Consider the following 22,011-nt stretch of genomic DNA (forward strand, 5'->3'; position numbering starts at 1 on the left):
TCTGGAATGCACTCCCAGGAGTATAACCACCATCCCAGCCAACCACTCAGCTACACATATCACATATTCACAGGCATGGGGAGGCCTTGGAACCCCCCTCCCAGAGTTTGTGCGAATGTCCAAAACTCATCTGTCTGCACGTACTGGTCCCGTTGACCTAGAGTGACAAAAAGACTGAAGAGGTAGAGAAATAAAGAAACAGGTGTTGGGTGCTTCAACAAGCTATGGGCCAATAGCTCAACACCAGAGCTGTAGAATGTGTGCAGGAATGTGGAAAACTGCAGGGCCTGTTTTGAGGCTTTCCCAGTGCGGGGAAGGTTACACTAGACATGAAATATATTTTGTGAATACATGAATCAACTCACAATAACTTGATTTCTTCCAAATATGTTCAAGCTTGATACTTGATGATCCCTTCAGAAGTTACAGCCAATTTCTAAAAGTTTTTAAATATAGACAACGTACATGCTGTTTTCACCACAACTCTCAAAACATTTATGAAATAGCCCGAGGTGTGAAGAGTGGCCTGGAATGGATGATTTTGAGCATATAGCCCACTCCTTCATAAGGTGACACATAAAATATGATGTTGAAAGTTGTTAAAAGTCAGTACATAACTGTGCTGTGTGGCACAGTGTGTCTGGGCTTTATTCATTCAAAGAAATGTTATTAGAAATCAAAGTATGGCACCTGGACACCAACTCATTTTTTGCTGGTAAATTTGACCTGATGAAGATCCAGCATAAAACAGTGTCCTAATAGTTGAATACAATGTATGAATTGTGGCTATCTGCATTTATTGTTTATATAATTTGATCAGAATTTGGTCAGAAATCAAGATAAAAAAGAATCTCAAGTGAAATAGGCTAAAGAGAGGAGAGGTGCACTAGTTTGGTTGTGATTTTACCAATTCAATTTTAGACAGCAACAGCAACCCCTACTGGACACATAGTATTAGTGTGAAATAATATGAATGACAAATAATACAAAACTACATGGCTATAAACAATATTTTAGATAGAATTTAGAGAAAAGCTTCCACTTAGTCCACTTCCTCTTTTCCACTTAAATGAGCTGTCCTTATAACTAAAGCTTGACATGACCTGACTGTTTCTTCTGTAGAGCACTCTCTGTACTTCTTAATCATTTTCCAATTAGCTTGCACCTAATAAGGTGGTAATGTGCTTAATAAGGGACCCTGAAGGTTGGTGAAGATTGAACATTTATGATGGCCTCCAAATCAATTAGTTAAATTTATAATTATTAGACTCATCTTAATCCCAGGAACTCTGCAAACAAAGCTGTTTACTGATAATGTGACTGGGTTGCAAGGCCTGAGGTGATAAACATTACTTAACCTTTTGACTAATGGTGGGACTAGAGCAATTGTTGTTGGAAAACTCAAAAGTGAATAGCCCTCCAACACCCTGCCATACAAAGACTATAAACATTGTGTTGCAGGGACACCAAACATATATTTCAAAATGTGTACAATGCATGTGATCCTCATGCAATGTAATGATTCTTGATCCCATAAAAATTACCTTTTCTAAATCAAAATGATTTGACAGAACGTATTGTTGAATCAGTGACATTGTATGTGTTTATTAGACTGCTGGGCAAAATTGAACCCCCCCCCCAAAAAAAGCGCACCGTCTCTCTTTTTCTTGTCTGTGGTGAAGACTAGCAGAAGAAGTAGCCTAAAATTGCTAGGCAATTGTTGATATCACTGTGTTCTCTGTCAGCTGGTAAAAGAAAAAAGTGATACCATGACATCACTTATTGGGATGTGGCCAGAAGTACATGCTTGATAGTTTGAGCCACACGAAAATAGTCTAGCTATGACAATCCTCTTTATTCCTAACTGCATCACTTTCACATTTTTTACAAATAAACTTTTATATCCTTATAATAATTATTGATGGAATCAATAACGAAACTTCATAGCAACTTTACTGATCGTCCGACGTGCAGAGGTGGAACCAGGCTCCTGGCGCGACATAACAGTCAATGAATGTAACATACCCTTGGCCACTTGGATGAAGGCGGTGCTAGTGGTGCCCAAGAAGCAGGGCCTTGCCTTTGTGGTTATAGAAAGAGAAGATGGCTCCCGTTCTGGAGAAACAGCTCCCGGGCGCACCCGGGACAGGCGACAATAACAACGAAGAGGAAGAAGGACAAAACCTTTGGCAAGTTCTGCTATACTTTTAACGACTTCATGCCTGTCGTGGTCCTTCTTGGAAAAGCACAAGCGCAGTTGTTCTGCTTTGTCACTGCCGGTTGTTCACAATCAAACACCGGCCCGGCTAGCAGTAACATTAGCACTAACTGAAGCTGGGCGTTCAGTTTGCTAACGTTGCTTCTGTTAGCAGTTCAGCTAACGTCAGCTAAGTGAGCTACTGCTGAGTAGCTACATTGAAGCTGGCCAAGATTGTTCGTTAACGATTATTCCTAATACAAGGAATGTTGTTGAATGAACGAGTCAAGTTTGAGCGAGCCATTCATAGTGCCAGGGGCGTTGATTAACTTAGTTCATGCTCATGTCAGGACAACACCTTAAAACTAGCTACTTTATGCAGGATACAACAAGCTAACAGGAACGTTGACAAGTTAACAAGCTAATACCGTAACCGACTAACTGAACTATACAGGGAAACAATGTTGGCTTGAGATCATTTGGGGTCGTACTGCTATGGGGCTTCAACTTGTCAGGTTTCATGGATTCAGATGATTAGCAAACGTTACTTATTTCTAGCGTAGCAGTTACTGGTCAGTGGAGATGACTTATCATTTCCTGCTTTTTTTTCGTGTTGTCGTGGACACATCACAGGGCTAGGTTAGCAGAAACTGTGGAAGCATCTCCTCGATCGTTACAATAGTTAAGTTGTAACGTTGGGCAATAACTGTTTAGGGAGCAACTTGTGTTTTGAGATAGGGATCTGTCAATGTGCCACTTGATTGTCAAGCTAACGGTTATTATGAGTCATCTGTGTGTCTGATTTTCTCCTTGTGTCTCGTTATTTCTTGTAGGTCCTCGATACTGAGTGAAGTTTCAACTAGATCGAGTTCAAAGTTGCCATCAGGAAAAAATATCCTGGTATTTGGTAAGTATTACTTAAGCCACGTGAAAGTTTCTGCTTCTGCAGTGTATTTGTCGTGGTCAGCCCTGAGGGGAGAGGACGGCTGACCTGCTGCAAAACCGGGTTGGGTTTGCCTTCCAAAAGTGTGAGAAATACTGCTATTGACCAGAGAGATTTGTGTGAGACATTGCAGCCTCTGACAGTCATGAGAACATGTGCTGCTTTTGAGGTGGACAGATTTCTTAGTCTAGATATGTTTTTGTATAGGCAGCAAGTGATGATTTCTTGGTAAATCATATCCATTATTGCTCTAGAATATCCATAATTTTATGAATTGAACAATGTTATGACTGCTATTAGTAACAGTTAATACTGTTATATTAGGGCTGGACGATATGGCCACAAATGTTATCGTGATAAAAAGTTTCATATCTTTCGATATAAGTATGAAATTGTTATTTCCTGAGTGAAAGTTGAAGAAACGTGGTCGTTAATTGTAGTTTAAACTTTTCTTTATGGTCAACACTTGATGCCAAACTGTGGATCACTTTACAAATCTGAGGTAGAACATTCAAAACAATTATGATAAAATCTTTGTCAACAAATATGAAAGTAAAATTAAGTAAAAGCTTTTTCAGTCCTTTTTCCTTAACACAATAAACATGAACAACAAAATAAGTCCTAATTTGTGTATGGTTAAATTGAATAAAGTCAAACATTTGTTGAATATTTATTGAACATTTGTTATATTGTTATTAATAAAAATTATATTGCTATAATAATTATTATCGTTTTATTGGCCAACCCTATGTTATATGTAAGCTAATGAATAAAATATCTTACAGGTGAGGATGGATCAGGAAAAACGTCACTTGTGGCCAAACTTCAAGGAGCTGATCACAACAAGAGAGGAAGGGGACTGGAGTATCTGTACTTAAATGTCCATGATGAGGACAGAGATGGTGAGTTTACTTGCTGTAGCTTTTCTGTGGTTGTTTTACAGCAGTAGCCTTTACAAAATAACAATAGTGTAAAACAATCATTTCATTGCTGATTAAACCAAGTATTTTGTTTTTCCTTTGTAGACCTTACTCGTTGTAATGTGTGGATCCTGGATGGAGACCTATACCACAAAGGCCTACTTAAGTTTGCTGTTTCAGCTCAGTCACTACCTGACTGTCTAGCTGTGTTTGTTGTGGACATGTCACGGCCTTGGACCATTATGGAGTCACTGCAGAAGTGGGCCAGTGTGCTACGTGACCATGTGGACAAGCTCAAGATTCCACCTGAGGACATGAGAGAAATGGAGCAGAGGAGTAAGTAATGTTTAACTTGATCTGCCTATATGTCACTTGCATTGTGGATGGTACAGAAATTAAAAACCCAAATTAGTAAATCGTCACCAATGTGAGCTGATAATAAACACAAGGCTTTTATTTTGAAAATGTAGAAGGTTTCTGTTCTGCTGGAGCTAGATGGAAAACATTTAAAACCACGTGCCACCTTTTAGAGGCCAAAATCTCAGGGTTTGTAAATCTGTCCAGTTATCATGTAGCTAATTGTAACGTGAACATGAAACTAATGAGACTGAAGCTTGATAGAATTTGATCGACAAAGTCGTTACTGAGTTAAAATTCTATGAATGGCAGTGACTAGTGTAAATCCAAATGGGTCTTAGTTAAGGTTGATATAAGACAGTGATTTGTTATGAGGTAATTATTTTGTGTATCAACATGCAAAACATCTGAGACATCAATGAAAATATAATGTGCCTACATTTTGTTGAATTCTATATACCAGGAGAGGGCTTAAATGAAACTGTTCTCAGAAAAGGTGCCTGAAGCATCCCAGGAAGCAATGGCAGGCTTACATAATAAGAGCCAGGCTCCAAGTGAGAGATAGGTTGCTGCGTAGCATGGAAGACAAGCACTGTATGAAATTACAGTTTCATGGATGTTTCTAGGTCATCATCAGAGAGGCCCATGATCCTCAGCTGCGTTTTCTAGCTGGAGGCAAGTTCTTCTGATCAATGAGTGTGATGCACTCAGATGTTGTTCTCCTGTTAATTTTAGACCTGGTCATCTCTCGCTTATGAACTGTTCTTTTGTGTTTGGGGGAAAAATGCTCTTGGAGATGTCCTTTCAGACAAGTTAGTTCAGCCTGCAGGGTTTTTTGCAGAAGGTTCTTGTCTGCCTCCAAAGTTTGCTCGCTTCTGTTGCACTTACAAGTCTGAAATGACCTATTACAAAGAAGTCAAATTGTTTAATAATTGCAGATGAATTTGACAGAACAGGTCTACAAATGTTCTCGGCATATAACATGATAATACAGTGACAAGTCGTAACAAGTTTTCTTAACTGCTGACAGACGTGTGAAAAAGAAAAGGGAAGCTGGTTGCCATGTGATGACTAAAGCACATTGTTAAATAGAACACTTAGTGGATATAATGACTTTTAATGGATCCACATTTTCAACTTTCTTTACTGACTTGTTTTAAAAACTGAGTCATACAGTGCAGTAGAAAGGAAATACAGGAACTTATACATTATACCTATTTTCTATTTATTTTTTTATTTTTTTATAAAAAAAATCAATAGAAGCACTATGTGCACTATGGGCCAGATTTACTAAAGGTTTGCGTGAGTAAAAACGTGTGCAAATTTGAAATCACCAGCAAATTAACATGAAAGCTGATCTACTAACAGTGTGCATGGAATATGACGTCTTTCAAAAGTGCAAGATAGCACCTGTTGTACATTTACTACTTTTGCCTTAATGAATATGCAATTTGGGGCGTTTCAATTTTAATTGTGCAAAATAATGGGAGGTAACATGCAAATACATTTATTTACTACATGAAATGTGATCTAACAAGCCTAAATGCAATTTCATGTGAGTGCAACAGCATCTGTATTTAATACGTTTGAAAGGAAGGTGCAAGCCGCCAAGTGTTGCGCAGAGATGGCTGCTGTTATTGTTGTGAGGAGGAGACACAGCCGTAACGAAAGAAGACGTAGAGAAATTAACAATATTAGATATTATTCTATATCCAATATATAGAAATATATTATTGACTATTAACTATATGAATTGAATTGTTTTTTGTATTTTCATTTAGCTTTGGCAGTACTGTTGTATTAATATTCATGCCAATAAAGCAAATTTTGTTTCGACGAGACTTATTTTCTCCGTGAGGTGAAAGAATTTAGAAAGTTGTGTGGCGCTGCAGAGAGCCCCCAACTACAGTAGTGCATGGATCTCGCATAAAATTCATCCAGCCAGAAGGAACGGTCACCAACTGTTAACAGCGTGCCAGTCGTAATCTCAACACAACCCATTATAGGTACCGGAGAGGGAATGGGCCGTTGGGGCGTACAGAGACAGGAGATCGTGTGGCGACCGGGCATGGTGTGGATGGTCGGTGATTGTTCCCTCTGGCTGGATGAAGCACGATCTGCTGGCATTTCCTCGCGTCTGGGTCATTCAAGCATACTGTTTCTGCTGGGGTTTCCCAAAGCAGTTTTTCAGGTGTGCTGTCTCAAGTACTTAGTGCAGTCTTAGGCAGGATGGGCAGGTACATATGATTTCCACATACTCGGGATGCACTGAATAAAACCAAGGTTTTTACGCAGTGGCTGCTTTCCCTCCCAACCCTCCATGGTGGAAACCATTAAAACACGCAAAACCCTCATTTAAAAAAACTGGCACCTCCATTGTGTTTGTACCTGTAGTCAACTACGCAATAATTCTTAGTTAATCACCCACAACAGGTACTACAATTGCACATGCAATATTTTAGAATTCATATGCAATTTAGTACTCTTTATTTGGTATGTTTGTAAATCCGGCCCTAAGTATTTCCATTGTGGTGTTTGTCCGTACCGTGGTGGTATTTTTCGGGAGTATTCACAATTTGGTAAAGTTTTGAGGCTTAACTTTTAATCTGTTTGTCAGATTTCTGTAGGGTTCATCCTACTTTCTGTGTTTGGCCAAACATTTCAACCCCTCCCACTGACATGGTCAGATTTCCAGTTTAGCTGAGGCATGTCATCCAGATAAAGCATCTTATAGCAAGTCAGTTGTGATGTCAGTAGCATATTGGTGAGACCTAGTCAGATTAGTGTGTGTGTGTGTGTGTGTGTGTGTGTGTGTGAGAGAGAGAGAGAGGGGGGCTGACAGACACACAGTACGTGCGAGTGTATTTTGTCCAGGGAGTCTTGCAGGCATCTTGCATCATGGTGTCCTCCCCCTCCAATAGCAGCGTCAGGGAAAGTAAAGGAAGTAAACTGAGTGGGACTGAATACAGTCAGCGCCGGACGTTCTGACTCCTGCAGTGCTGTAACTGAAGTAGGCCGGCTCCTGGAGTCGTCTCAAGTCAAATTATAGGATCAACCTATTGCTGCCTGGGCCACACGTTGAAATTAAAAAACATATTTCACTGAGTGACTGTTGTGGTAGTGATGAGACAGGGATTTTTTTTAAAGCTTCAGTATCTGCTGTGTATATCTTCTTTTGACTGTTAGTCTGTTTCAATTAAATTAAAGGAAACAAGCAACTTGATGGCTGTAAAAATATTTTTCTTTAGCTAAACTGTTCAAGGCTGATGTAAAATGTCTCTTACAATAGCCAATGAGACCAAATTTGGCAGAAAGACACCTTTTGTTCATAGCTTAACTCGAGCCTTGGGTTTTACACCATTCAAGAAATTAATACCTACCTAATAAGTATCTCGATGACTAATGCAGGTCTATCTTTTGTAATTTGTTTTTAAGGTACAGGTACTTTGAGTACAATATATTTAATTTATTGAAGGCTGAACAGTCCTTGATTATGTGGCCAGTGCATTCTGACCTCACCTTTGTTTGTGGAACAGATAAATAGGTCTCAGTGAGGGCAAAGTCTGTCTGTCTTTGTCTCTTTCGCTTTGTATTTTATAGAGATACTCTGCCGAAAATCTCTCCTTTTAAGCATTAAGCTTAGGGAAACCCTAATTGACGTTTTCTCCCAATTTTCTGACATTTTTTGGACCAAACAACTAATCAGTTAAGAAAATAATCAAGAGATTAATCGACAGTGAAAATGATCGTTAGTTGTAGCCCTATAGTCTCTTGCCTGTGTTTTCATTCCATAAATCTCCTAGTTGGTTGCCATGTCAAGGCTCAGCAGACCCCTGTGTAACTTACAGTAGTACAGTCTGACTTCTTTTGTAGTCATTCAAATGTTGTCAAATGAGGTTCAGATAACCTCTGTATATCAACTTAAGCTGGGAAAATTTTGTTTTTGGGTTGTGTAAAATCTGCATAAGAGCCCGGCCGATGATATTTGAGGATTTTAAAATCAGATATATCGACCAATATACTCCCCCCCGTCTTTTCTGAAACACACAGCATAAACAAAGATTACCCCTAACATGTGTTATAACGTCACAGAATGCTAAACAAAAGTACAATATATATCAGTTTTAATAAATAAGAGTCAAATGTTTAAAACTACAAAAAAGATTTAGTATAAACTGTAGAGCACTAATACTAATTAACATTAAAGGAAATAGTGTATGTAGCCTATTGTGCAGGCCGGCTAAACAAAAACTATAAATAAAAAAATACTAACATAGCCATTACACCTAGTATACCAATAATGATAATACCATATATATTACTCATGTCATCATGCTGTTTTAGCTACTTATTCAGCTCACGTTTATTTACGTGCCCCCTCTGGTTTAATCATTTCCGTTGCACCGACTGTAACTACAGACAAGCGGTCGCAGATATATTTAGAATACGTTAAACACTATAGTTTAACCACTGACGTTAGCGCTCTTTCACTGATAAACATGTCATTAGCTAGCTTTGTGGGGAATCTAGCCTAATTTAGCAATGTGCAGTACTTGCTGCTGTAAGCGATGTTGTGCCCTCTGGTGGTCAAACTCTGCAACATTCAAGACATGAGTGAAGGAGGAGCCAACTCTGTTTCTTTTTTAAAAGTCATAAATTGCAATTAGTTCATATTGGCCGATAATATCTGCACAATGATAATTTGGTCGTAATCTTCATGTCAAATTCCTGTTCTTAAACCCTAATGTACATACCCCAATTTATTGGTGCAAATGCACTGGATATGTGTAATCCTGTATCCAAGAAGGGTTTCCCTTTAGATTGCTTGTAACACTAGTTCTCGCCCCCTGTACAAAATCCCATGTTTGAGCGTAAAGGAGGCTTTAAATGGCAAGGCAGTGTGGTTTCGTGGGCTGTCTCCAACTGCATTCCCAAAGCTGCTGAGGAAGTAGGCCAAAGCTTCCTGCATATAACCCCCCACCACCTCACACAGCAGCCATGTAAATGTCTGGACAGTTGGAGCAGCACAACAGGAAAGTGAAGAATGCCATTTATATACGTTATATAACGTTACATTCAGTGGTAAGTTAGCTAGCATTAGCTAACAAACATTACATTAAGAACAATACACAGCCTACATATTTCTGGATTTATTTTAGGTTTTGTAAAGGGAATAAATCGTACTTCTCCTTTCAACCTCTCTAGGTAGCGACTGTAACTATTACAGGTGCCCCAGGAATTTTAAGGGTTAGCATGTCTGGACATGAATGTTTCAAATGTATAAAACTACAGAAATCATTTTAAAAATATCTGATTTGTTATGAATTCTAGACGCTTTCAACAGTAACGACATAAACAAACGGTACTGTGCATGTGTATTACTCTGGCCCAAACTTAATTTCCGGCAGACTTCCGCAAGCAATCCACAACAAGGACATAGTCTTAGCTGCCAGTCAAAGAAAAGAAAGGTTACTTGGCCAAACTGAAACGTGATAAGGTCACACTACCAGACCCATTGAACAAAAATTTAAGACAAGAATGTTTTTATACCGACCTGTCTGATTTACCGCAGTGTTTCCCACAGAACGACGGCATAACTGTGGCGAGCGCGGCTGCGGGGGGATCTCCGACATTGACATTAGACAGATTTGTGCAGCGGTGTTCATGATACTAACCATTCAATACACAGACTGGTCCGCTGTCAATGTGTTTGCGGGGGAGAGAGAGGGAACGAGTGAGAGGAGGTGCTGAGCGAATATGCGCTGTGTGCAGCTCTGCAAACAAATGCAAGTTTTCCCATCTTAAATGGTAAAAAAAAAACGGAAATCAATATATGGCGGTCAGCGCTGATAATGTGGTGGGCCGCCACAAATGAATGTATGGGAAACACTGTACTGGATATCACTCACCATATTAGTGTAGTGTACCAACAGTGTGGATTTGTGCATTTTATATTAAATAATTTGGAGACTCAAAATTCCTCCTCTCTCTCTTTCTCTCTGAGAGAAGTAGGGGGGGTGAGATATCAACTCTCAACAGACGGCTGAAGAGACCCCAAAGGAAGAGGTGAAAGGTTCGCTCTCCCTAAGTGCTGTTTCTGGGCAGTCTGATCGTAAAACTGGCCACTTTTTGGCAGCAGCCGTGATAAGCCTCGGTGCCTGACTGTTAAAATGACAAAGAAACACTGACCAGAGATTAGTGTTCTCCTGAACAGCCTATCAAAACTCTTAAGAGAGGGCAGGAAACCCTAAACTGCCCCCCCACACACGTAACCATGGCAACTGACCTTCCTCTTTGTTTAATTACCTCACATCAAAGGATATTCTCCTGTCACCTGACTTTATTGATTTTATTTATAACCAATGCTTTGTTCACACTTTCTGACACTTCCTTTAGATTATAAAGAAAATGTCATCCTACACCCGATTAATTTTCCAGCTCGAATTTAATAATAAAATAACTAAATAGATCTGTGATGTCCCATAACGTTCGTTGTTAATAGATTATCTTTAACTCTTAAAACTCATAACTTGCGTTCATTAGCTGTCGTATGAGTCAAATCCTCCCCCCAATAGAAACCCACATTCTCATTGTTTATTTCTTGGATGTATATTTTAACCGCATTTTTATATTCACCTTAATTAGTTAATAAATTTCACTGTAACCAAAGGAATTGTGTGTGTATTGCCTATCTCCAAGTCCCTGCCACGAGAATTAACCCCTTCGATATGAGATTGACTGACTTAAGATAATTGAGCGATTATTAACTAACTGATCAGTAGTGAATAATTGTCTAATTATTAGCCATACTCAGGGAATCACGAGATCCTGGGTGAACGGAAACTTGGGTGGTGCCCCGTGAGAGATTTATGAATTAATATTTTCTGAATATTAAAATTCATAATGTGGTATTAATTCTCATACATTTATTAAAACATAGTAGTCATGCTACATTAGCCAGTAAACACAAATCCAGTAATAAACAAACGGAATGGAAGTTAATTTCGGGCAAGGCGCGTCACCTTGGCAACGCGTCCGATGAAAGCGTCTATAGAGTACTACTACTAATGAACATTAAAGTAAATAGTGGACTGTGGGCAACTCAGATAAAACACTGGAAACTAAACTAATCTTCATTTTTATCAGGCTCATCTGGAGCTCTATATTAACTAATGTCTGAGTTCCTTTAATTTATTCCCTTTTTGTCTTTCCACCAGTGGTGAAAGCGTTCCAGGAGTATATTGAACCGGAGGATGCCAACCCTTCCTCCCCGCAGAGACGGGCCCCAACAGCAGGGGAAGACGAAGCTGTTGTGCTGCCACTGGGGGACAACACACTCTCTCACAATCTGGGCATTCCAGTGCTAATAGTTTGCACAAAGGTAAAAAAAATACCTGAAGCCCAATAACTCTTATGTGCAAAGCCGTAGACACTATCTAGAGACAACTAATCTTCTGGTGTTGCCAGTCTATCAAAACGTTTCAGGTACTTGTGTCTACTAGGTAGGACATTTGCTAGGTTCTTTGACCTAATACATCCTTGTGTTCAGAGACAAAAATGATACCAAATAAAATGTAATGGATTACTTAATCATGACTATGCAGTACAGCTATATTGTTCACTTTGCTGATCACTGTTGTTTGTATGTCTTGGTTTGGTATCCAAATATAGTGTCAACTCCTAATCCTTACAGCAGTTGTCTTAAAGCATGAGATTGAAACTACTACTACTTGACAAGTGCAACTTCCCATATTTCATGCAGCCTCTACAATTTTGTTTTTAGAAGTGATTATTATTATACCACCTCTTTCCCCCTAATGAGCCATTGCCTTTTGTTTAGAGGGTGTGTCCACTGGGTATAGGAGTTCCTCTTACTTCAACGGTATGCTCAGAAAAGTCAAGGGACACTTATCTTAGGACAAAATCACATGGTATACCCACAAAATAATGCCCAGCCACCCTCTCATTAGTTGCCTGGTTTTCCAGAACCTCTTTCAGGCCACCTGTGGTCATGGTCTATAGCTTCTCTAAACCTCTTACACCCTGGGCTCTGCTTTTATTTATTTATTTATTTATTTATTTTTAACTTCAGCAGCCACAGCCCTTTAAGCCTGTAGGTTCCTCTCTGTATTTAAACCTTTTTCCTGAGATAAAAAGCCACAAAAAGCCTCTTTTACACCTTGACAGCCGCCCTTACTGTTCGTTTCCTCTGATGGGTTTTATGTTGTGCTTTGTGAGGAAGTATCCTCTAATAAAAAGCTGATATTATACTTTCTTGCTAACCCTCCAGGCAGAGACTAGTGCTGAAATATACATTGTAGCCATCCACAGAGCTTTACATGGTAGATGTGACTAGAAGAAAGTGAATGCGCCTTATTTATTTATTTTTTTCTTTATTTTTTGCTTTCACTGCCACACCACCACATTTAGTTGCCCATCTGCCACACCCAGAGGAAAAGAAGAGGTGGTCATCTTGGTCATCCCTGGTTGTGGTTCAGCCGGGGGATTGTATTGATGTGCATCGCACCTGTGTCTCTCCCAGTCAGTGATAGACAGATTTTTAGGAATACAATCTATTTGTTGAAACTAGAACCACAACAAAAAAACGCCCACCGTCACTGCAGAAAAGGCTTAAGATGCAGACCAATGTAACCTTGTTCATATACTTATGAATGCTGACATTTTATTGTCTGTGTAATTAAAATATTGATATCTTTCCCTCTCTCAATCTTTTATTCTTCAGTGTGACGCAGTCAGCATACTAGAGAAGGAACATGACTACAGAGAGGAGCACTTCGATTTCATCCAGTCCCACATCAGGCAGTTTTGCTTACAGTGTATCCTTTTTATATAGTTCATGATATTTTATTGATTGTTCAGTCCATCTATCACCTACGTCAGTACAGCAACAATTGTTGCCTTAACTGAATTAAACAGATGGAGCTGGCCTGATCTATACTTCAGTCAAAGAGGAGAAGAACATGGATCTCCTTTACAAATATATAGTCCATAAGATGTATGACTTTCAGTTCACCACACCTGCCTTAGTGGTGGAGAAGGATGCAGTGTTCATGTAAGTGAAGCTGTAAGATGCACTGGTTTATTTAGGTTATCATGGTTTCTTTGGTTTAAGTATAATATTTCTTATATTTAAGTATAATATGCTCTCAAAATTGGAACATTTAGGTAATGTTGCCAAACTGTACATTGTCATCTTCTTCAGTGACATACCAAATTCTATCTCTCTACATAATTATCTACAATAGAATTTATATCAGCACCATGTATAACTGAAGTGTCTCATTTTTTCTTTCAGTCCATCTGGATGGGATAATGAGAAGAAAATTGGGATTTTACATGAAAACTTCACAACAGTCAGACCTGAAGATCCATTTGAAGATTTTATCACGAAGCCTCCAGTACGAAAGGTATGGAAATGGAAATGTAAACGTGGAAGTTCCTTAAACCTGCATTCTTTCTAATGGACAGCAGGGGGCAGCTCCACTCTTTGCAAAAACGAGCACGATTGCATTTTTAGTTCTCACTTGATTTATTACCTCAGTAAAGACTTTTCTAATGAGTTTATGTTCTTAATCACTAGTTGTCTTGTATAAGCATGGTGTTCATTACGTAATTAAGGTCCCATTTAGAGTAAAATAGACAATAAAGCAGAGTATGCTTTAGGGCATGGCTGCCTTGTTATTGACAAGTTGCTATCACTGCTACCTGTCAATCAGGACAGGGGTGAAAACTAGCTATGAACTTGTTTTTTGGGTGCCGCTAAAAAAATTTAAAGCCTGTTTTTTGCCAGCAAAAATTAGCATTCCAATTAATATCATAGTTAACGTGAATTATGGCTGCACCTTGCTAACCAATCTAGCTAGCTCCACCCTTTGGTCACAATATGGTCAATTCTGTTTCCAAAAAAACAAGATGGCAATGGCCAAAATGCTGAACTCAAGGCTTCAAAACAGTAGTCCACAAACCAATGGGTTCTTTTATATAGTCGATGGTATAACCACCTGCTTTCTCCTTTGCTTTTGTTCACAGCTGGTTCATGATAAAGAGATAAATGCAGAGGATGAGCAGGTATTCCTGATGAAGCAACAGGTATGTGTCACGCTTTCTTACATATTTCTGTCACCAACCATGAGATTGACGGTCTGTTCGTTGATATGAAGGCAAGCTTTCAAAATCAAACTGGTTAATATGAGATGGAAGTTATTTAACGAGTATTATTGGTAGCATAATAAAATAAAGTGTAAGGAGGACATTTTTATTTCTTTGATACAAAGACATCTAACAAAACGAATTATGCAAAAGGTGATCCTGAACTGACATTCTCACTGTTAAACAAATTTGTATACTGCACTAATGTGCTGGTGAAACATGACATTAACATTGCCTTCACTTCCTGTTCCTATAATAATACAGGAAGGCAGTCTTAAAAAAACTCAACTGAGGCTTACAGGTTAGAGAAGTGTTTGTTTAGGTTTCTTTCTACCAAATTGACTGACTGCTCTTATATTTATAGACATGAAATAAAATTTTATACAAGAAACTGTCTTATGTTATCTTGCTTTAACTGTACATGTCTTAAAAATGAGATGGTATAAATATATATGTTTGAAATTAGTTTTCCAGAAAATCCTAAATGAGTCAACCATGCCTGTTGCAGGATTCGTTCTGACATCTGAGTGCTTTCCACTTGAGTGTGCATAGGAGCTATTGATGGAATTGTAAATCACGTCTGAATTAAGCTTCAACTTTTTTTTCTTTTGCAGTCTTTGTTAGCAAAGCAACCAGCCACGCCAACAAGAGGAGCAACAGTAAGTGTGGATGGAATTATTCCGTTTTCTTTGCACAGTATGTTTTTTCTTCTTTATAGACAAAGTATACTATTTGTTTGTGACCACAGTCTTGCTCTGGTTTCTGTGTTGCAGGAGTCTCCGGGACGGACAGCCTCAGGGTCACCCAGGCCTGCAGGTCGCGCCGGCCAGCCTAGCGTGACCAGTAGCTCACCAATGGCTGCTGTCAAAAAGCCTGACCCTAACATGAAAGGTTGGCACTCTTGAGTACTCATTTATTTTTATACATGATTATTGAGAATCCTGCCAGTGTTCCCTAATTTGTGCAGTTTTATCCCAGGGGCTTTCTACTTAATTTGGGATTCTTTAATCATCTACATTTATTGAAACCAATGTTTGGACCACCAAAAAGCGCTGTGATTGCAGTCCTTTCCATTCATCGTTGATCTGTTGACTGTAATGTGAACAGCTTTTTCCTGAAGTGCAGCAATATTGCCCCCTAGAGGTAACAACTGTAGCAACACACAATAGAGTGCACTATTACCAGTGGTTCACCACCTTTTTTCCTTGGCGCCCACCCTACTTTTATCTAAGAAAAGCTGAGCCCCCCCAACAGCTGACAAAACACGCACACAGAAAAATATTATGTAATTATTTACTAATAGCAAACAAATGGAGTCAAATGACACCTCCATGGCTCTGTGTAAATCACTGCCAGCTCTTGGTTGGCCTTCACCAACAGTCTCGTGGTGTTTTGTTTCTTGGTATTTTTTAATACCAAGAAAAGGGGTTTATAAGGTGTAATATTTACAAAATATAGCTTGCATTAACTTAAGTGTTTTCAACATAGGCCTATACTTTACTTGGGTGGGCCAGACAGGTATAGTTGCACCTGCCAAAGTATATTTGGCAAACCACTTTAGCATTTTGCAGAGAAATGGTGAGGGAGAGGTCATCTGGTATTACGTTAACAGACACGCAGGAAATTTTACATTTCGTAGCGACAGTGAACGCTCCACTGCAGATGTCACTCACTAACGTTAAGTTTCAGTTTCGATCCATATGCAGCTTACTGAATCACAGGTGAATTTATTAAACAGGGGCGACTTTATGAAACGTACTGCAGATTGATGGACGCACGCAAGTATAATTGCCTGGCTACGGCATAGTTACTCACGTAGACCCTACGCAGGAGTATAAATCAAGCTGTAGCCATGCATTTATACTTGTGTGTAGGTGTGTCCGTCTTTCTGCAATTACACCTCCAAACGCTAGTCTGCAGTAGCGCTACAGCGTCCACTGTGTTGACTTTTGCCGGGCGAGCAGGCTAACTTCCGGTTTAGCCCTCCGCTAACGGGACTGGGGGTAAAATTGTATACGTGCGGCTGGTATAGCCGTTTCAAATGTTATCGACTGAGTGGACCACATTCTGATAGTGAAATGAGTCATTTCGCTCGGGTTGTGATGGTCAAATATATTGAGTGTTACAGCCGCTGTTTTGGCCGATACTAAAAGTTACTTCAAAGCAAGGGCACTTCCTGTCGGCTCGGAGGCTACCCAGCCAACCAATCACAGTGCTTACGGTCCGCGTCGCCTCGACGTGTAGTTACATTTTTGAGGAGGTGCACGTCAGGCTATGGCTCAGGGTAGGGGGCTACGCAGAGGCTACGCCGTCGATTTGACGCAGAAGTATAAATTGCACTTTAGTAGTCTGCCTACTATTTTAAGTGAGGAAAAAAATGTATACAGACTTTTGTATAAATTATCTAGTGTGTTATCCCGATTTTTTTTAATTGTGCAAATCAAAGTTTTTTTGACAACCTCAAAACAGATAAAGCTTTGGGAACCCCCTGTGATCTCTTGCGCCCCCAAACGTATGTTTGTAATCTTATTATCTTTGACAAAAGTTTCATTACAGAAGTGATTTTAAAGTTCCATGTTTCTCCTGCAGCGGGGGCTGCAAATGAGGGAGTGCTGGCTAACTTCTTCAATAGCCTTTTGAGTAAAAAGACCGGATCCCCAGGGAGCCCAGGATCTGGAGCCGTTGGAGCTGGAGTGCAAGGGTCCGCCAAGAAAACAGGTACAACCTCTTATTCCATTACTCTCACCTCTGATCGCTTGCTATTTTCAAACTTTCTTCCTTACAGGTTAGCAGTTGAAAAACAGTTAAACCATTATTGTTGACTGTAGCATCCTGTGCATTAAGACCCCTCTTTGAGCATGGACTGAATGCACACTAAAGTCAAAAAAAAGACAAGAGTAGGAAATGGGGCCTTTTGTTGATGGTGGCTGTGGACCATTTTGCTGTCTGGAGTTTTATCTCTGCAGCCTGAGAGAGAGAGAGAGAGAAGGTTAAAACAGGAGAAAAAGAAACGTTGTCCTCATTGACTGAACTTCTGACATCTGAGGAAGCTTGTAACAGGCCTGTATGCACCAAACCTCCAATCATAAGCACCCCCATGAAACTAATGTCACTCATTCCACATCATATCCCATTGCTCTCTTACTCAACTAATTTATTCACCTGTTATTTTACTTGAGTAACCTCAGCTGTTTTGCATGTCAACAGTTTTTATTTTCGCATCCAGCACCATGTTTCTTTTTACTCTGTTATATCATTACAATATAACAAAGTCAAATACTGTTTGTGAAATGGCTGAATTTACCCAACGTTGAAACAATGCATTACTCATCTCCCTGTCTGAGACCACTGACAGGTACTTTTTGTTCCAGCGCTGAGCAGTGTTAACATCTCTTAGACTTGGCTAAAAGGATAATGCATGCGTACATGTTCCCTTAGTCCGATGATTGGTTTTGCATGCATATTAACTGTGGCCACGAGCCGTCAGTCTCCAGCATGGGACCGGATCACCATCCAGCCGTCATCCATCTGCTTGCTGGCCATAGAAAACTGCTATTTAAAATCACACAGAAGCTACAGGAGATTACTTTTGGACTTTGTCTCCTGTTTTTCCCAAGGGCAGAAGCCGGGTTTGACTGATGTCCAGGCTGAGTTGGACAGGATGACTCGCAAACAAGACTCCATGGTTTCAGCTAACAACATACCACCGCCGACAGAGAACGAAGCGTGAAGGCAACAAAAACGGCTACATTGTCCACCGCATTAATACTCTGGAAAAATACATGTACATCGGAGAGTAAACAAATTGACCAAATTCCCAATGTCTATATCTGTCAGGACACAGTGGTTTCACCAAAATGAGTTTGAGATGCTATAAGATATTTTGGTGTTCTGGTGAGATGGGAAGAGATGCATAACAGAGATGGAGGTGTTAATGCAATGATAAGAGCTGAAGGCTTGGCTTTATTTCTGTCCTCTCTTCCACTGTAAATGTTATTTTGTGAGGGTTGTCAGTTTATGGAAATGTGTGCACACTCCCTGGCAGCCAGACTGATGTGCTGGACTGCAGGCCCCCTTCAGTTTCTGGGGTACAACACCCTCTCCTTATGGGTTTAAAGACTGGGAATGTGACAAGTCATGTGGCCTCTGGTTCAGCTTAGAAGGAATTTGACTGTGATTGGAAAGGTATTTAAACTTTAAATATATTAATTGACAAAAGGTAATTAAAATACTTCCAAACATATGTAGTATGTACAAGAAAATGTTGGATATGATACTGATGTATTTATACAAAGTTCCTTTTTATTTTATTTTGTGCACCATTTATCAGTTTAAGGAAATATTCATCTATATCACATAGTATGTTAAAAATGCCACTGACGTCATGACACTAATATGACAAGTCCAGATAGCTGATACCATATCATATAATTTGCCCTAGTCATCTCGATGGATTCTGTAAATATGAATACAAAAAATCTATTCAGGTTAACTTTGATTTTGTATAAAATGCAATTCTGTCCAAATTCTGAAAATAGCTTCTTTGACTAAATGAGACTGGTTGGGATTTGAGAGGCTTAGAGATTTCAACAAAGCTACAGGTGTGAATATTTGGGGAGGGGGTTGGGCAGCATCTTTCCTACTATAACTCCTAAGTGCCTCGCACAGTTAGCTGTTTATGTCATAGTAGAGGTGCTTGTCTACAATAGAGGAAATGCACTGTAGCACCATCACTTAAAAGGTATTTGTCCATTTCTTGTCATCCAAATAATTTATTTCATTTTATGTTTTTGTTTATGTACAACAAGCCTGTGGTCTCTGTTATTTTTCAGAAATAAGATTTATGTGGCCTAGCTGATAGTGTTCAATATAGCAATAGATTGAATGCTTTCATACATACTGCAAAGGCTGCTGATATTAAGAAGAAACCACGTGATGGCACTTTTGAAACCCCCAGCCGAACACTTACTATGGTTGAAACCGCTTGCTTTGCAGCCAAAAGAGACACAATGATTTGCTGTGGTTTTAACAAAATGAGATATTGTGTCCTTTTTAGTCTTTGACACCACTGTCCTGTAATTTCACGTTTTATTCACACTGTACTTCGCATGTCGGTTAAAACATTCCCAGTTTCTACATGAAATGGCTGTAGAAACACACCTCTGTAGGTAACCTGTTTGTCCAGTCAGGTTTTTTTTTGTTCTGTCTCTTAGTGCCCATTTAAAAAGACAACCTTTGCCTTCAATGTACAGCTAACAGTTTGTCACACTGGGCACCCTGCCTTTGCAGGAATGCTCCTAATTAATTTGTGTCCTTAAGGGGTTGCTTAATTGTCTTATGTAACTTCTCTTCTTTTTTTTAACCATTATACTGTACCATATCAGATAATCTTTACTATTTATGGTTTCATGATACCATTATCTAATGCCAATTAATTAAGTGTACATTATCATTCTTAAATCTGTATGCAGGGCCCTGCTTAATATTATGGATAGTGTACATCAGTAGCTTTCACAGAATCAGTGGCAAGTGTCACGAGAGCAGCTATTTGCTATTCAGATAATAGCAAAAAAGGAAAAATGGAGTGAATTGGAACCAAAGATAAGCACTATTTTCTGCTTTTATAGTTGGTAATTGTCCATAAGATTAACCAGTGGCCATTTGTTGTCCTACTTTTACATGGAGCCCTTGCACTCCGACCCTCGGACCTGCTTATGATCTCATCTTTTGAGTAGCACCCTGTAAAAATGGTAGAAATGCCTTACTCCACTCAACCATATCTGGGGTTTCAGAAAAAAAAACAACAATTGTGTACGGTCGATTATGGTAAATTCTTTAAACTGGTCTACAAATACAATGCAATTTGGGTTTCACGCCGTTCTTTTTCAGATTTTCTCTGTAAGGAATAATCACAAGATCATATTGGTGTACAGTATGTCACACATGATTTGATTTGTTGTCAAAATGGTCTGGATTTACTTTTGATAAAAAAAAAAAAAAAATGAAGCTCTTACTGTTTTGTTTTTTTTAATTTATTTATTTTTTCCTTTTATTTTCCCCATTTTTTTTTTTGTGACTGGGTAGAATGTGCACCTGAGGGTCTGTTGCCGAAATGAAATGAAGCACAATTAAACAGCCAGGAGCAGTCCCACCACATGTTGAAATAAGCACTTTTCCTTGGATACTTGTATCAGTTCCCTGTTGATACAGTTAACAATACAGAATGCATATTTTTCTTTTGCCTTGCCTTTTCAGAGCATTTAGTGATGAACAGCGAAGTTAACCTATACAATAAAACTTCTTGATTTATCTGCATTTGCTGCTTAAGTTATGGATGGTGCCCCTGGTGGTTAACTATGGAATAACCCCTTTCTGCTGATACTGTGCAGTTAATATCACTCCTTAAGAAATCATTCTCATCACATCTGTGTTTTGGAACTTCTTAAAGTAGAACCAAATAAATCTCCATTTAGTTTCAGCTTTGTCCATTTTGCCCTTGAAACGTCCCCTTGTTTGTGTTTATATCCATGTTGGTTTTTTTTTTTTGTTGTCATATGGTTTTGCCTATAGCCACTTTCTGTTTAAAATAATTTTGAAATGTCACCCCAACCTGATTGACAACACTGATATTTCTTGGCCATACTTGTTAGAATTTGGCATGTAGCTGAGCGGAATGAAGTTCTCTCATGCTGCTTGGTTTTAAAGTTGCACTTGCTCTTTGTAAAGACTGGATGTTGCTCCCAAGGTTGAAGTTTTGTATTTAAACATCAGTTGAAAGCAACTGCCTCTTCATGTCCTAACTGAATTGCCTTCGACCACTATTGACAGTCTACATCTGTATGAGACTGAGCTTCTGCTTCCAGTCCTTTTTGTATTCAGATTATCAAGACATTGTATGCACATGGCTGGCTGCATCTTTGTGTCCTGAAGTAATTCAGAAGTTTGATTGTATGACTTTAACACAATTATGTAGCCTCTAAGCTGCCATGTGGATTTTAGCTTCTTATGCTGACAAAGATAAGTAAAATGTTTATCAGACCCCTGGCTTCAATAAAACCAAGAATCCAACTTTTGCTTGCCTTTTACATTTCTATTTTTTATTTATACAATGTTTGTTTTTTTTAATGTTACACAAAACACTCCAGCCCCACACTAAAGCACACAATTTGAGATGGTGACATTAACTAATTTTACTGATCACCTTTTGTGCTGATTGATCAATTTAAAAATATAAATGTAAATAAAAAATGACAGATTGTTGACCATTGCACGTCAACCACTGAAAAATCACAAGCATCACGAAATATGTATATTGCAGTTGTAACAAATGTGCTGACAGCCAGAAGAATCCCCTCTGTATCCATACACATCAATATTATGAAAGATGAAAGTAGTACAGTCCTAGTGTGTATTTTCCACTGTGA

At 39.1% G+C, this 22,011-nt stretch overlaps 1 protein-coding gene across 2 annotated transcripts; it reads left to right on the forward strand.

Annotated features, from left to right (window-relative positions):
• Positions 1 to 1,940: 1,940 nt before the first annotated feature.
• dync1li2 (dynein, cytoplasmic 1, light intermediate chain 2) lies at positions 1,941 to 21,655 on the forward strand. Of its 2 annotated transcripts, none has more exons than XM_046032180.1 (13): positions 1,941 to 2,189; positions 3,031 to 3,104; positions 3,926 to 4,042; positions 4,166 to 4,396; positions 11,635 to 11,798; positions 13,161 to 13,254; positions 13,355 to 13,490; positions 13,734 to 13,845; positions 14,468 to 14,527; positions 15,202 to 15,246; positions 15,361 to 15,478; positions 17,177 to 17,305; positions 18,210 to 21,655. In XM_046032180.1, exons 1-13 carry the CDS (start codon positions 2,104 to 2,106, stop codon positions 18,224 to 18,226), a joined length of 1,383 nt encoding a protein of 460 aa, XP_045888136.1. In that variant the 5' UTR covers positions 1,941 to 2,103; the 3' UTR covers positions 18,227 to 21,655. The 2 variants fall into 2 exon arrangements, with proteins under 2 accessions (XP_045888136.1, XP_045888135.1); XM_046032179.1 differs by having other exon boundaries at positions 1,945 to 2,189; positions 18,205 to 21,655.
• The last annotated feature ends 356 nt before the right edge of the window (positions 21,656 to 22,011 follow it).

Source organism: Micropterus dolomieu, linkage group LG20 (assembly GCF_021292245.1).
Source record: "Micropterus dolomieu isolate WLL.071019.BEF.003 ecotype Adirondacks linkage group LG20, ASM2129224v1, whole genome shotgun sequence".
Lineage (NCBI taxonomy): Eukaryota > Metazoa > Chordata > Actinopteri > Centrarchiformes > Centrarchidae > Micropterus > Micropterus dolomieu.

What these genes read in the sequence shown, in the direction of transcription:
- dync1li2 (XM_046032179.1), top strand. Translation starts at nt 2,104, where the DNA reads ATGGCTCCCGTTCTGGAGAAACAGCTCCCGGGCGCACCCGGGACAGGC. An exon ending in TGCTAATAGTTTGCACAAAG is followed by an intron (nt 11,799 to 13,160) that starts GTAAAAAAAATA and finishes TTTATTCTTCAG; the next exon opens with TGTGACGCAGTCAGCATACT. An exon ending in GAGAAGGATGCAGTGTTCAT is followed by an intron (nt 13,491 to 13,733) that starts GTAAGTGAAGCT and finishes TTTTTCTTTCAG; the next exon opens with TCCATCTGGATGGGATAATG.